The 16,606-nt window shown below is 54.0% G+C and overlaps 1 protein-coding gene across 9 annotated transcripts in view; it reads right to left on the bottom strand.

Moving 5' to 3' along the window:
• Positions 1 to 407: 407 nt before the first annotated feature.
• The window catches only part of HIVEP3 (HIVEP zinc finger 3), a 287,982-nt gene continuing 271,783 nt past the window's right edge, over positions 408 to 16,606 (bottom strand). For 7 of the 9 annotated variants that reach the window (XM_021528378.4, XM_021528379.4, XM_077788482.2 and 4 more), the window contains 3 exons: positions 12,037 to 12,135; positions 4,370 to 5,427; positions 408 to 1,664 (listed from right to left, as the gene is read on the bottom strand). In XM_021528378.4, the coding sequence (XP_021384053.3) occupies positions 876 to 1,664; positions 4,370 to 5,427; positions 12,037 to 12,135 (1,946 nt within the window). In that variant the 3' untranslated portion in view covers positions 408 to 875. Of the gene's footprint in view, positions 5,428 to 12,036; positions 12,136 to 16,606 lie in introns of all 9 variants that reach the window. The other 2 variants (XM_085559879.1, XM_085559878.1) reach the window with 2 other exon arrangements.

Genomic DNA, 16,606 nt, shown 5'->3' on the forward strand with positions numbered 1-16,606 from the left:
AGACCCTTCCCGGCACGGGCTCTACATTCCATACATTCCTACCTTCTCGCAGGTAAATCTTTGAAGAAAAACCTTTAAATTTTTTTTTTGTTTTGTTTTGTTTTTAGTTTTTTCGTCCTTTTTTTTTTTTTTTAAGAAAAGTGCTTTGCTGGGTTCTGCAGGAGGGAGGGGTGCTCGCGGTTCGTTTTCCTCTTTTCGAGGGACAATTTCTCTCCCTGCACACAAGGAACCTCCCCTGCTCAAGGAAGTGCTACTTTCAGTCACAAGGTCAGGGTAAACACGTTTTTCAAATGTAAAGCAGTTTCAACTGTTTAAAGCACAACCATAGGGATGCGAGGAAAAAGAAAACCAAAAAAACCAAGTACTTTGCAAGAATTAAATAAAGCATGTAATAAATACAATTCATAAACTTCTGTACACAGGAGCAAGGGTTTGGTTTTTTTTTTTCTTTTTTTTTAATCATTTAATCAATATAAAAAAAAAAGTTTTTTCTGTTTTGCTTTTGTTTTCAGTGCATCTTCTTCCTCTTTAAAATGCTTAACCCTTTCCTTTCTGCATCTCTCAGGCCCAGGATTACGCACACCTAAATGGCAAAAAAGACAAGGTCTAACAAACCCCCTTTCCAAAAAACTCTAAAAAAATATTCACAGCCTCAAACAGTTTTGTACATTTCAAGCAACAAAAGGTATAGAAAAAGGCACAAGTAACTGCATACATGTGGAGATAATACCAGACTGGGACGAAGAAAACCAGGAATTTTCCATGGGTTTGGTCATTCACTAGAGTGCTTCTTATGATTATACTAAAGGAAATAGTGTTGAAAATGTCTGTTGATTTTACAGAGGAAGCCTAAAGGTGGAACGGCTGGCGGAGGCTTAAGCGCTTCCCGCGTCTTCATCCACCTTTTTGTGAGTTTGACCTAAATCGGAGTGCTCTGGGTGTGGGCTGCTCCCGGAGAGGTTCCTGGGGCGCAGGGCCTGGGGGGGACCAGGGTGGGCTTCTGAGGGGCTGTCCCTGGCCAGCGAGGGGACGGCTGAGATGAAAGTGCAGGCTGGTTCCGAAGGGGTGCTCGAGCTGCCCGTGGCTTTGGAGGGTTCCTCCCCGCCGGCCGAGGGCTCCGGACAGGGCTCCTGGGGGGTGCTGGGGCTGCCTGGGGACACCGAGGGCCGCGGCCGCTCCGCCGGGCCGGGCTCGGCCTCCGCCACGAGCCCGTGCTCCTCCTGCTCCTGCTGGAGCTCGCTAGTCCTCGTCTTCTCCTCCGAGAAGCCGCCACCCGCCGGCTCCGGGCACAGGGTGTGCTTGGAGAGCTCGGCCGCGGGGCACACGGGCGCCGACGGCGGCTCTGGAGGGCTCTGGGGCTCCCCAGCGCTGGTGGCGGCCCGGCTGAGCCGGGCGAGGCCGCTGGCGGCAGACAAGTGTCCGGCTTGGAGGGACAGCACGGGGCCGGGCACCAGGCTGGCGTGGGAGCTGGGCCTGGCCTGCACCATCTGGATGCCCCCGATGGGGATCATGGGGCACGGGGTCCTGGCGAGCTGCTGCGAGTGCAGCGGGAGGTGGCTGAAGACGTTCTCCTCCCCTCGGCCGGGAGCGTGGAGGTCGTGAGGGGCCTGCAGGGGCCGGGGGCACGCGGGCGGCGGCGTGCCGGGGCTGCGGGGTTCCGCCTTCTGTGCCAAGGGGGAAAGAAGAGCTGGGTCAGCGTGACACGCGGGGACGGCCTCAGCAGCAGCAAGAATTGCTGCAAGGATTGGGGCTAGGGTTTTGTTATCACTTTTCAGGGAGGTCGGTCAGCTCAGGGAGGTGTGGAGCCCCAGACCTTGAAGGTGTGGAGCAGCACAACGCACAGGGTTTCCCTTCTGGGATAAATGTGCCCGCGGTGTGTTGGGGCACAGATCCAGGGATTTGGCTTAGGCCTGGATCATTATAAAATCAGAGTTATTTGGTTGGAAGGGACCTTTAAAGGTCATCTTGTCCAACCTCCTGCTGTGGGCAGGGATATCTTTAACTAGACCAGGTTGCTCCCAGCCCCATCCAACCTGGCCTTGGGCTCTTCCAGGGACCCCCCTGGACACCCTGTGCCAGGGCCTCCCCACCCTCTGCGTAAAGAATTTCCTCCTGAGTTCTAGTCTGGATCTCCCCTCTTTTAGTTTAAAACCATCACCCCTACCCTCAGAGCTGACTCTGGAACACTGGCAGAGCTGCCAGTGTTTGCTGCCAGCCGAGCTGCTTGGGATCCCTGTCAGTGCAGGGGTTCCTGAGAGCCCAGAATGAGGTTATTTCATTTATATATTTATTCACTCATTTCCACTGTGCTTTCCTAAAGCAGGATTGCATCCTTCCAGCTGCTGAGCGCAGGGATGCTTCCAGTGAGAGGTGGCATCACCTCCAGCACACCCAGCAGTGGGTCCCCACCACCACCCTCATGGGGTGCTCTGTGCAAACCAAGGGTTCAGAGCCTACATTTTACCTTTTCCTCTTTCTCTCTCGGTGCTTCCCATAGTTTCCTAACGTACATCATGGAGAGATATGTGGCTAAACAGAAATGGATTAATTAGTGATGAGGTTATGACTAAATCCCTGCACAGGACTCCCCAGAAGAAGAAGCAACAGAAACTGAAATCAACTTTCAATTAAGATGGGGTTGGAATTGAAGTGTGAGGATCCACTGGAGAGCACATTTCATTGAAGGATTATGGGGAATAATTCCCTGATGCTGTGAGCTGGATCTCTGAGGAGACAGCAGAGGAAAGCAGCAAAGAAGAACAGGAAAGAGAAAAAGGAAGAGCCACCAAAGGTAGTGCATGTGGGTCAGCAGTGACAAGCCCAAACACTGCTAAATGTCACTTATCCACAGGAAGCCTTGGCTAAATCACTTCAGGGATGCTGGGAAAGCCCAAACAAATAATTCAGTGGCACAACAATCACCACGAGGAGAGACTCCCCTGAGCAAGGGTCAGTGGGAAGGGAGATGGCTGAGGTGAGACTTGGCAGTGAGCCTGGCACTGGAACTGAGCTAAGATCATCTTCAAGCTCTGTTTGGGACCAGATAAACCCTCCTCTGGTCTTTCTGTCTCTTGTGGTCTTACCAGAATGTTAATTTTGCAATGAAAGCCTGGCTGTCCATCGTGCTGATAAAGGGGAACTTTTCCATTTAGGCTTTTGCTGTTGCTTTGGAGGCACACAGAGAAGTAACAGTGGTGGCTCTGGATGCAGAAAAGGAGCAGGAAAATGAAGCCAAAAGGTAAATGTGAACAAAGGAGCTGAAACATGGCAATGGCAGACAAGCAGGGCTTAAAACATTGTCTCCTACTGTGGATTTGGGAGCTGAGGGGATTTGCTCCAAGCAGAGGCAGGGGGAAGTTATCCCGAGAGAAGAGCTGAAGGATGAGGGTTTCCAGAGCCCTGGGATTCACCAGAAGAAGTGAAGTGACAGGAAAGTGAAACAGCATTAAAGGAAGCCAAGGTTTGTTCCCAAAGTAAAGGAGAGTCTCTGAGAAGGCGAGGCAAAGATTCAGAGTGGAAGGGAGGAGGAAGGAGGCACCACAGGTCAGAAGGTTAACATGGGCACAGGAGAAAGGTCTGGAGAAGCCCTGGCTCAGCGTCTGGGGTGGCAGGGGTTCTGTAAAGGCCTCTCTCCCCCCAGGGCAGCCCCTGAGGGCTGGAGTCTCCCCACAGCGAGGGGATCTCACGTTCATCAGCACAGCTGACAGCAGAGCCAGGCACTCCAGCAGGAATGGGAAATATTCCCCCACATCAATCTGCCTGCAGCTCTGGGAGGAACAGGCAATTTCCCTTTACCAACAGCATTTGATTTGTCCAGCAGATAGATAAAACAATGTTCTGGGCCCAGTGGGAAACCCCTCTCTGTGCTGAAGGGGGAAGTGAGATGGAATGAGAGCTGTCCAAACAAACATTTCTCAGCAGCCCGTCCAGCAGAGCTGGCTGTGGGTGGACACAGGGCTCAGCCAGGGCTGCTGCAGAGCTGGCTCTGGTCACTGAGCACTGGGAAATGCTCACAGCTCCACCCCAGCTGGGGAAACCTCAGGGATGGGAATGAAATTCCCAGGAACAAAAAGGCTCTTAGTGACAATAAATCATTAAGAGGTTGTCCTTGGTGATTTGTCCCAGCAGGACTGGCTGGCGCAGGAGTGGGAATAACCCCTTGGAGAAGGGATAACTTTATTTCTCTCCAATTCAGAAGGGCAGGACTCAAATGGGTGCAAAACCCACTGCTGTCCCCTGTCCCTGTTCCCTGGGTCGCCTGTGACAGTGGCCACAGGGTCCCTGTGCACTTCTGCATCACAGCCTGCACCAAAAACCGTGTCAGAGACCTCCCTGTGGGGACCAGAGGGCAGCAGGGCACTGGACTTACCAGCTTGGACTCGTAGAGCTGTAAGTTTTTGCCAAAGAACCTGTGAGGTAGAGGCATCGAAGAGAATATCCCGGGCTGGGCTTGATATGAGCTTGGAACTTTGTCCTCCGCTGATTTGCTCGTGCCAGGCAAGTCCTCCTTGCCAGGGGCTGGACACCTGGACAGCTCCAAGCAGCCTGGAGACAAGACTTTCTTCAGGGAGAAGTACCTCAGGGATGCCATCTCTCTGCTGGGCGACGAGTGCCTGGCAGGGGCCGCTTCTCCGTCTGGGGGGAGAGCTGCCCTGGGGGACAGCTCCCTGCGGGGGGACAGGTGCCTGCTGGGCGACAGCTCGAGCCTCGGGGACACACATCTCAGGGGAGAGGCCTCCCTGCGGGGAGAGGGGCGCTGGCAGGGGGACAGCCCCCTCCCTGGGGACAGGCACCGCAGGGAGGGCGGCTCTGCCGTGGGGGAGAAGCGTTTGGGGGACGTTTCGTTTTTGGTCAGTAAGTGCTTCCTCGCCATCATTGGTCTGCCGCTGCCACCCCCCCTGCCGCACTCCTGGCTCGGGGACCACCTTTTCCTCGGGGAGGTGTCTTTGGAGGTGGACAGGTCCATGCCCAAGGACATCTGTGGCCTCGTGGCAGACTCTCTCTCAGCAGGAGCCAGGTGCTCGGTGGAGGTCAGAGCTGCTCTGTGGAGGCTCAAGAAGCTGTGGCACACAGCAACGTCGCTGCTGTCTGCTGACCACTTGGTCTCCAGCCCTGAGGAGGAGGAGGAGGCCTGCTGGCCTTCCCCTGCTTTGGGGCTGCTGGGAGCAGCTTCTTGAGCTGCGGATGTTTCGGTGCCTTCCTCCGGAGAAGACGGGCAGCCCGCTGAGGAGTGCAGCAGGAGGGTGCCGTGGGTGCCTTCCGGCAGCTTCGGCGTGGGCTCGTCTTGGCTCTCCTCTTCCTCCTCATCTTCCTCGTCCTCATTGTCGTCATCGTCGTCGGATTCCTCGAGGTCTGAAAACTGGTGTTCCTCGATGGGCTCAGATCCCTCCCGCCCCTCAGAGTCCTGGAAAAGGTCTTCACTGGTTCCTGGGGGCAAACGCAGAACAGAGAGTATAAAACACATGTTCAGGGGCTATTTCTGTGCTAAATCTGCTCACCAAACACACATAAAGGGTTATTTTTGAGTTAAATCTGCTCACCAAACACATGTTCAGGGGCTATTTCGGTGATAAATCTGCTCACGAACACATGTAAGGGGCGATTTTTGAGTTAAATCTGCTCACCAAACACATGTAAGGGGCTATGATTTAAATCTGCTCACCAAACACACATTCAGGGGCTATTTCTGTGCTAAATCTGCTGACCAAGAACATGTAAGGGGCTATTTTTGAGTTAAATCTGCTCACCAAACACATGTTTGAGGGCTATTTCTGTGCTAAATCTGCTCACAAGCTCCAAGGGCACCAGAGGAGAGTGGATCTGGCTGCTCGTAGATCTGATCATCTCCTGCTTTGAAGCTGCAGCCTTGCCCTGTCTGCCAGCTCCACTGCTGATGGTCCCAGTAGATCCCAGTGAATCCCAGTGTACCCCAGTTTCAGTTCCAGCTCTGCCAGCACATGCAACCCTCGGTCCCTGCTGGGCATCTGCCACAATCTTTATTTGCTCTAAAATGCAGAAAAACCTCCTTTAATAGATGAGAACAGCAGCACCTTCACCCTTCAGTGAGGTTTGATGACTATTTGTTACAATGGTGATTCCAGAATATCCCCAGCTGCCACCAGCTCCATGTGTTGGGCCTTTTCCTGCCTAGATTTCATGACAGATCATCATCAGCAAGGCAGGACTTTTGCTGAAAATCAAACAGGGTGGAAGGAACCTCTGTGGATTCTCCCTGGGTAGGATAAATTCCAGCTGTGGTTTGAGAACAGAGTGTCTGGGGCTTTGTAAAACAGAGCTTGCAGGCAGTGAGATGGATAAAAAAAATGAATTGTACAGGATTTTACATATTTCTGCAGGTTAAAATACATCTCTGTGCTGCCTGAAGGGCCGGCAGGAGCTTTCTGAGCTGGGTACTGTTATGAACAAAACAGCCTGGCTGGGACACTTGGCTTGAACTAAGTACTGACATTGAAATGTTAATTACCTAATTGCTCCTGGGAATCACCTACACCCCCACCCAAACTAGGACTGGGATGCAAAATAATCCAGTGGAATCATGGGAGGGGGTTTTGGGGATGAAAACACCCCAAAATGGAAGGCTGGGCACAGTGGAGGGGGCTGGATGGGGAAAAGGGAACCACATCCCTGGTCTGTGTTTGACCTGTCACCATAACCTGCAGAGGACCAGACTGGACTGGACTGTGGGAAGCAGGAGCAAGGAATCAGACACTGTTCCTGCTCTTACCAGGAGGGAAGGAGAGGGAGAGCTGCTGCTGGACCTCGGCAAGAGGCTCTGCACATCCCCTCACCCGAGAGGAGAGGAGAGGAGAGGAGAGGAGAGGAGAGGAGAGGAGAGGAGAGGAGAGGAGAGGAGAGGAGAGGAGAGGAGAGGAGAGGAGAGGAGAGGAGAGGAGAGGAGAGGAGAGGAGAGGAGAGGAGAGGAGAGGAGAGGAGAGGAGAGGAGAGGAGAGGAGAGGAGAGGAGAGGAGAGGAGAGGAGAGGAGAGGAGAGGAGAGGAGAGGAGAGGAGAGGAGAGGAGAGGAGAGGAGAGGAGAGGAGAGGAGAGGAGAGGAGAGGAGGAGGACGGTCTGCTGGGACTGCAGATACAGACTGGACACCTCTTCACCAGTGTGCCATGGAGACTCCAGGGACAGACTCTGCAGCCTTCTCCCCCTTCAGCTACCGGGGAAAAGCTACAACAGTGGGGGCGAGCTCGGTTGAGCCTCTGCCCAGCTGACTTTTTAATAAAGAGCTGGACATTAATAAAGGCACAGACCCTGTTCATTACAGGCAGGGAGCTGTCAGCGCGCAGAGGGAACGCGGCGGTTCCCCAGCAGGTCCGTCGGGACAGCCGCTGGATGTCACTGCAGCCCAGAGAACCAGAGAAGCGCACCGGGGCCCTGCCCGGGGGCTGCGACGTGTCCGCCGCGGCCAGCCAGACCCGGAGCCGCTGGGACACGTGTGGGACACCTGTGGGACACCTGTGTGACACCTGTGTGTGATACCTGTGTGTGACATCTGTGTGTGACACCTGTGTGACACCTGTGTGTGACATCTGTGTGACACCTGTGTGATAACTGTGTATGACATCTGTGTGTGACACCTGTGTGTGACATCTGTGTGTGACATCTGTGTGTGACATCTGTGTGTGACATCTGTGTGTGACCCCTGTGTATGACATCTGTGTGTGACACCTGTGTGACACCTGTGTGTGACACCTGTGTGTGATACCTGTGTGTGACCCCTGTGTGTGACCCCTGTGTGTGACATCTGTGTGTGACACCTGTGTGTGACCCCTGTGTGTGACACCTGTGTGTGACATCTGTGTGTGACCCCTGTGTGTGACCCCTGTGTGTGACACCTGTGTGTGACACCTGTGTGTGACACCTCTGTGTGATAACTGTGTATGACATCTGTGTGTGACACCTGTATGTGACACCTCTGTGTGACATCTGTATGACACCTGTGTGTGACATCTGTGTGTGACACCTGTGTGACACCTGTGTGTGACATTTGTGTGTGATAACTGTGTGTGACACGTGTATGACACCTGTAACACCTGTGTGTGATACCTGTGACACCTGTGTATGACACCTGTGACACCTGTGTGTGACATCTGTGTGTGACAGGTGTGTGTGACAGGTGTGTGATATCTGTGTGTGACACGTGTATGACACCTGTGACACCTGTGTGACACATGTGTGTGCTGCCTGTGACACCTGTGTGTGGCATCTGTGTGGCACCATGTGTGACATCTGTGTGTGACACCTGTGACACCTGTGTGACCCCGGTGTATGACAGGTGTGTGTGACAGGTGTGTGTGGCATGTGTGTGACATCTGTATGTGACATCTGTGTGTGGCACCGTGTGTGACATCTGTGTGTGACACCTGTGTGACACCTTTGTCTGACACGTGTGTGTGACACCTGTGTGTCAAACTTGTGTGATAGCTGTGTGATACCCATGTGTGATACCTGTGTGTGACACCTGTGTGTGACACCTGTATGTGACACCTCTGTGTGACATCTGTATGACACTTGTGTGTGACATATGTGTGGCACTGTGTGTGACATCTGTGCATGACACCTGTGTGACACCTCTGTGTGACACCTCTGTGTGACATCTGTATGACACCTGTGTGTGACATATGTGTGGCACCGTGTGTGACATCTGTGTGTGACATCTGTGTGTGACACCTGTGTGTCACCTTTGTCTGACACGTGTGTTTGACACCTGTGTGTCAAACTTGTGTGATATCTGTGTGATACCCATGTGTGATACCTGTGTGTGACATCTGTGTGTGACAGGTGTGTGACATCTGTGTGTGACACCTGTGACCCCTGTGTGTGACAGGTGTGTGACACCTGTGTGTGGCGACTCTGTGTGACACCTATGACCCTTATGTGTGACAGCTGTGTGTGACCCCTGTGTGACTCCTGTGCGTGACATCTATGTGTGACAGGTGTGTGTGCCCAGCCCGGAGCTGCCACTGCCTGCAGGGACATCAGCCAGCCAGGGTGGCTCCAGAGGGGACAGGGCCACACGGCTCCAAGTCCCCAGCACGGACGGCAAAGCCGGCTTTGGTTTATTTGGAATGCCAGCCCTGCAGGAAGCGTTTGGCATCCCCAGGCTCATGGGTTTTCCCGTGGCTCTGTGTCCAGGGAGAGTCTGCCTGAACTGCAAAGGGAAGCAGCTGCTCATCCTGCCTGGAAATGTCCCTGCACTGTCCCTGGGGGAGAGTCACGGGTGGAAATGTCCCTGCACTGTCCCTGGGGGAGAGTCACGGGTGGAAATGTCCCTGCACCGTCCCTAGTGCACATCCCCACCTGGAAATGTCCCTGCACCATCCCTGGGGCACATCCCCACCTGGAAATGTCCCTGCACCATCCCTGGGGCACAGCTCTGGGTGGAAATGTCCCTGCAGCATCCCTGGGGCACATCCCCACCTGGAAATGTCCCTGCACCGGGCACATCCCCACCTGGAAATGTCCCTGCACCATCCCTGGGGCACAGCCCTGCCTGGAAATGTCCCTGCACCATCCCTGGGGCACATCCCCACCTGGAAATGTCCCTGCACTGGGCACAGCCCTGCCTGGAATTGTCCCTACACCATCCCTGGGGCAGGGCTGCCCCAGCAGGGCTCCCTGCAGAGGGATTCTGGCTCGCATTGTGAAATCCTCCTCGCTGACGGGGCTGCTTCGCCCGGGCTGTTTGCAAACTCCCAGAGGAACTGAGCTCAGAACAAATATTATCCCAAACTCCCAGCTGTAGGCTGAGCCGTGCATATTTCCTGCTTGGAACAGGAATGCATTTCACAGGCAGAGCTGGGAGCCAGTGCCTGGATCTGGTTTTGGGGCTGGGGACAGGCAGGAGCTGTCCTGGGCCTGCTGCTCTCCTTTCTCTCCTGGCTCCTCTCCTCAGCTGGGACTGACTGGGAATGCCAAATTTGCTCCAGTCAGGGGTCAGGAGCAAAGGGAAAGTGAAGCCAGCCCCAAAGTGAGGAGCTGTTTGCATTTGCCACCACAAATTCCAGCGAGGGAAACATCCCAGAGAGTCCTGGGACAGCCCCAGGGAACTGCTTTGGCCTCCTGGCACAATTCCTGCAGCTCAGACCTGACCCAGGCTTCCAAAATTCATCCTGCTGAGCTCATGGGGAGAGAAAGGGCAGGACAGGGAGAAAGGGAGGGATGGAGGAAGGAAGGAGAGAGGGAATTAGTGGAAATGTGTCCTGCTGACAGCTTTGTCTGAGGTCACCTCTCATTCCATGTGTGTTATTTATTCTCCCCACTGGTACCACCCCACCGGGCCCAGCCCAGGCAGGAGTGAGGAATTATACTCCAATCTCCTTTTATAGTAACACCCCTTGCTGTCTGCTGCCCCTTAAATAGAAATACAAACAATCAAGTGAAATACAACTCCAGTTTAAAATAATCCAGGGAGTTTTGGGAACTGCTGCTCCCTCCCTGCCCGCCCCCAGAGGAAAGCACATCAACCTTCCTGTGCTGCTTTGTGTCACGTGGAAATTGGAGCCTTTTTATTATTATTATTTAATTAAAACAGCCCGTTTGGTTCTTGTTCTGAGCCTCTTTGCAAGGAAGAGAGAGGACACAGGGGAGGGTTCCTTGCAGCCCCTCACCCTGAGATCAGAGGCTGTGATCACAGCTGGGATCTCGAATTTCTCATGCACCTTTCTGCCATTCCTGTGTTATTTTCTCATCCATCCAAACAGCCCCGACCATTAGAGGACAAAATCCCATTTTCTGCCTATCTCCTTGGCTGCTTATTTAACACTGACATTTGTGAGCAATGGGCCTCTCTGCTCATGGAGCAGAATGTTCCCGCTCCCAGCAGAGCCCAGTGTGGCTTTACCGGGGGGGAGAGAAGCTGGGAGGGAGGAAGGAAAACTCCCCTGAGCCCATCCCTGCCCAGGGCACCTCTGTGCACCCCTGAACAAGCCACAGCTCTCTGCAGCGATGGAATGGGAAATGGGAGCCGGGAAACTCCCCCGGGTGACACTCTGGGGACTTGCTGTGACTGCAACTCCCCGGAGCACTGGCAAAGGTTCCGAGAGCCCAGCAGAGCCAGGGGAGCTCTGCAGGGCCAGGGGAGCTCTGCAGGGCCAGGGGAGCTCTGCTTCCAGAGCCCAGCAGGGCCAGGGGCACCCAGCCCTGCAGCCCTGGGCAGGGAGGGACAGGGAACACTGATGGCACACTGCCAGTCACACTGTGATGGCACATCCCTGTGGTGTCACATCCCTGTGTGTCACATCCCTGTGTGTCACATCCCTGTGGTGTCACACTGCCCACGGATGGCACACTGCCAGTGTGTCACTGCTGCTGTGTCGCTGCCCATTTGTGACACTGCCCCTGTGTGACACTGCCTGTGTGTGACACTGCCCCTGTGTGACACTGCCCGTGTGTGACACTGCCTGTGTGACACTGCCTGTGTGACACTCCCTGTGTGTGACACTGCCCATGTGTGTGTCACTGCCCATGTGTGACACTGCCTGTGTGTGATACTGCCCATGTGAGACACTGCCCCGTGTGACACTGCCCCTGTGTGTGACACTGCCTGTGTGTGACACTGCCCCTGTGTGTGTCACTGCCCATGTGTGACACTGCCTGTGTGTGATACTGCCCATGTGAGACACTGCCCCGTGTGACACTGCCCCTGTGTGTGACACTGCCTGTGTGTGACACTGCCCTGTGTGTCTCTGTCCCTGTGTCACTGCCCAGGCACGTGGCAGACACGCTGGGACACAGCAGGAGCCTCCTCCTGCAGCACCAAACCCTCAGGCAGGCACACAGCCAGAGCCACTACACCTGGAAACGTCCCCTGGTGTCCCCAGCCCCGGCCAGGGGACCCAGGCTCGCGGTGTCCCCGCCCTGGCACCGCTCCCAGCCCGGCCCCGTGCCCACAGCCACCCCTGCAAGGAGCCTGGGGGGCACAGAAATGCCCCTGCCTGTGGCAGGATGGGCTCTGCCCCGGCTGGTCCTGCCCCTCTCTCAGCTCCGGGCTGGGAAGGGCTGGCTTTACCTTCCTCGGCTTCCAGATCCACCAGTGAAGATACCAACACGCCCAGCTCCTGACATTTTTTGCTGTGGGCCTTTGACTTCATGTGTTTAGTCAGATTCCCTGAAAAGAAGCAGAAAATCCATGTTACTCAAATATGGCTCTTTTTTCCCCCTCTTTTCCCCCGCCTCTTATTTTTTTCCTCTTTTCATTCATACTTTTCCTTTTTTTTTTTTTTCCTCTTTTGCATGCTCAGCAGTCACAAGTCAAAACCCTCTCTGAGCCAGACAAAGGTCCCTGAGTGTCCCCAAGCCCCTGCCCAGTGCAAATTCCCTGTGACACGAGGCCAGGTCCCCCCTTCCCTCCCTTTGCTGCTGACCTGGGCTGCAGGACGAGGTGCTGGCAGGGCTGTGGGACCTCTGGGGTTGTGCAGCCTGGAAAATCTGCTGGGGCACACTTTTGGGGCTGGGGGAAGAACAGGCCTGGGCTGCTTTCAGCTGTGAGGATGCAGCTGATTAAAAATGGGAGGAAAGCAGGGATGGGCAACACATCCCAGTGTGGCATCATCATCATCATCATCCTCCAACCTCACCCCAACAGCCCAGCCTGCCTGGAGGGAAGAAGATCCTCAGCACCACAGGGCAGAGAGGATTTTCCCTGGAAATGTCCCAGAACCAAATGGATGTGGCACTTGGGGACGTGGGGCAGTGGTGGCCTTGGCAGTGCTGGGGAAGGGTTGGGCTGGATGATCCTAGAGGGCTTTTCCAGCTTTAATGATTTTATGAATTTACAATAAATTGAGCTGCCAACAAGAGGGGAAAACCCTACATTTCCATTTTCCCTCCACAAGAAGGTTTCAGGTGCTCTGGAAACATTCCAAATATGTGTGGATGTGGCACTTGGGGACATGGGCCAAGGTGGTGGCCTTGGCAGCGCTGGGAAAGGGTTGGACTGGGCTCTTCCAGCTTTAATGATTTTATAATTCTATGATAAAATGAGGATTTGAGGTGCCCTATATTCCAATTTTCTCCAAAAAGAATGGCTCAGGTGGTTTGGAAACATTCCTAAAACCGTGGATGTGGCACTTGGGGATGTGGGGCATTGGTGGCTTGGCAGTGCTGGGGAAGGGTTTGGCTGGACGATCCTGGAGAGCTTTTCCAGCTTTAATTATTTTATAATTTTATGACAAAATGAGGGTTGGAGCTGCCAAAAAGAGGGGGAAACCCTACATTGCCATTTTCCCCCAAAAAGAAGGGTTCAGGTGCTCTGGAAACATTCCAAAACCAAGTGGATGTGGCACCTGGGGACATGGGGCTTTTCCAGCTTTAATGCTTCTATAATTCTATGATAAAATGAGGGTTTGAGCTGCCAACAAGAGGGGAAACCCTGCATTGCCATTTTCCCCCCAAAAGAAGGGCTCAGGTGCTCTGAGGGGCTGGGCCAGCTCAGCTCCTGGAGCAGGAGGAGCCTTGGACACCCTCTGGAGCTCAGGAACCTCCTCATGAGGCTTCCTCAGGGCCAGGATGGGACGTGGGGTCACTGGGGCTGCTCTGGGATCACTCCTGGGCATCAGAGGGCACCTCTCTAATTCTGCCTCCCAAATTACAGGCAGGTTAATTAGACACTAATTAACCCCACTTACAGGCCAGGGAAATGCTGAACAAAAGGAGCGTTGGCAGGAGGAGGGAAAGCAGGCAGGTGGAGCAGGCAAGAAAATGAAGGGAATGAATTAAAGCAAAAAATTCCCATTTTCCCTTTTCCGCTCCTACAGCTCTTCCTAAAATCCCAGACTGGGACTGGGAGGGACCTCAAAGTCCATCCAGTGCCAGGGCAGGGACAACTCCCACCATCCCAGGGTGCTCCAAGCTCCATCCAGCCTGGCCTTGGGCACTTGCAGGGATTTATGGGATGATGAGGAGAAACCTGGGCCCTGCTGAAGGAGTTTTGGAATTTCCCATCCCCTGCTGTGCCCCCAGCCTTGCTGTACTGACACCTGAGGGCACTGAGGAGCACCAGGCTTGGTTTTCTCACCAAACAATTAAAAAAAAAAAAGAGGAAAACCAGAATTCTCCCACTTTCTGACAACCTCCAGCAAGCACTGAGGTCCTGCAGTGTGAGGTGCCCAGTCCCTGAGCTGGTGGGGAGCACAGGGGCCTCTCTGAGCCTCTCCTCCTCTGATATCCTCTGGATATCAGGGATAAAAAAAGCCACTACTCACTGGAGCAGAGCGTTACCCGTGGTGCCCTCACCTCTCAGAGAGTGCCACAAGCACCCAGCTGCCACCTTGATTTCTCCTTAGCCCATGGATTATTTATTTCAGCCCATTTTACACAAAATGGAGCAGCTCCAGCAGGAAACACCACGAGACACAAAGGCTGACTCTATATCCCTGTGTATCTGACACCCAACCTGGACGTGGGTTCAGGGGATGTTTAATAACTTGAATGCTGCAAAACAGCTCCAAATAAGAGAGATTTTTTCCTTTTATGCCTCATGTTTAATTGCCCTTAGCTCCCTGGTCAGGACACTCAGGTGTGAGGATGAGTTCAGCCCAGCTCAGCTCCCTGCTCCAAACCAGAGCCTCTTTCCCCACCCCAAAGAAGGAATTTTGTCACTGCCCCAAACCCACCCCGTGAGCCAGGAGTGTGTTCTCACAGACACCTCTGCTCCCAGTGAATCACCATGGCCTGAAAATGAAAAAAAAACCCATCCACAGTCCCAGCTGTGGCCTCATGGAGCTGGAATTTCATTGTGGGAATGAGAAGCAGCGAGAGCACAGCCTGAGTCAGTGTGCTGCAGCCCAGCAATGCCCCATCCCTGCTCGGCCAAAATCCTGCCTGGAGCCCCTCCAAGGGCAGCAACACAACACCAGCAGTGCCTGCTGTGAGCAGGGGCTCTGTGGGGATCCAGCTGAGTGGGGAGGAGACATCCCCAGCGTGCTGGTGCCCCCAAACCTGCCCATAAATCCTCTGGGACATCCCCAGCGTGCTGGTGCCCCCAAACCTGCCCATAAATCCTCTGGGACATCCCCAGCGTGCTGGTGCCCCAAACCTGCCCATAAATCCTCTGGGACATCCCCAGCATGCTGGTGCCCCCAAAGCTGCCCATAAATCCTCTGTGCCACCAACAGCCAGCCCTGGAAAGGAGGCACCAGGAGGGAGCAGCAGGAGCTCCCGAGGAGAGGGAGCTTTCAGTGCCAGCCTTTGCACTCAGGTCCTCAGTGGCACTCTGAGGCCACCGTGGCCACCTCAGGTGTCCAAAGACCACCGTGGCCACCTCAGGTGTCCAAAGGCCAGCTGGCTGGACACACCAGTGTGTCCCTGTCCCCGTGCAGCTGCAGGAGGCTCCCAGAGCCCTCCTGGCCCTCTGCTGGGGCTCAGCAGCTGCTGGGCTTGGCAAGATGTGCCAGGAGCCACCAGTGTCACCTCCTGTCCTGGTTCCTGTCCCTGGGCAGGGCACTGTGTGGCTGCTGCCCTCCTTTCCCAGCCCCCAATGCCAACAAATTCACACCAAAGGACCAACTCATCCCAAACTTTGTTTCCTTCCCCTCCAGCTCCTTTTCCCTCTGCTCCATCTCTCCCTTCCTCCCCCTTGGTCAGACCAAGTAAAGCCGCTGGCCAAGATCCTCCTGCAAAGCTCTGGGTGCAAATTTTGTTGGAGAAATCCCAACAAAACAGGGATGCTGCATCCTTGTAGGGAAGGGGGGCCCAGCAGGACAGAGCCTCGTCTGCCCCCTCTGCATTATTTTAAGGGAATTAAAAGCTGGAGGCTCCTTTCCGTGGGCTAGAAGCTGAGTGATCACCCTGGGAGCAATCTGTAGGACAAGGATATTTATCTGATCAGGGCTCTTCTTCCAGTTTGTGTTTTTTTAGACCCCTTAATTAACGCTGGCAGCATTAAAGGCTCGGCAGATTTCCAGTCAAATCAACACCACTTTGCCTAACTGGGAGCTGGATCTGAATCCTACAAGGGAAGACTCACAGCTACTTGTTGCCTTGCAGAGTTCTGGCTTCCAAGTTAAAAAAAAGGAAAAAAAAAATAAAAGAAAACCACACAGCACTGCTTCCTTGGAAACCATGGAAAAACATCTTTGAGGGAGCAAGAGAGACCAGCAGGGAGGCTGGATTTAAATAGCAGAGGAATTTCACTGAGCCCGAAGCAGGTGAGTGCTCCTTATTGGGGATTGTTTACCAAAAACCTCCCAGATTTGAAATCAGCTGGCTATATTTAAAAAATCCCTGAGGAATTCCTGGGAATGGTGAGCCCACAGGAGGAGCAGGGGCAGTGTGAGCACGGCTCCCATTACGCCTGCCCAGAACTATGTGTACGGCTGCCTCAGCTCTGCCCATGCTGGGAGGTCTTAGTGGGACTTAGAGCAGCTTAAATGCCTGTGCTGTTTGGAGAAAGCTGTGACTCCAGCCTTCCAAAAGCACCTAAAGCAGCTTAATAGGGACTAGAAGTGATTTCACAGCTACATTTCATGAGGGAAATTAATTTTTTTTTTTTTTTTCGGAAGAGCCATTATCATATTTTTAAGGAGATAGAGCAGAACGTGGGGAGGTGAAGCATTGAGATTCCTGGGGAAATGATCCTG

The sequence above is a fragment of the Lonchura striata genome, chromosome 23, assembly GCF_050655825.1.
Source record: "Lonchura striata isolate lonStrDom1 chromosome 23, ASM5065582v1, whole genome shotgun sequence".
NCBI lineage: Eukaryota > Metazoa > Chordata > Aves > Passeriformes > Estrildidae > Lonchura > Lonchura striata.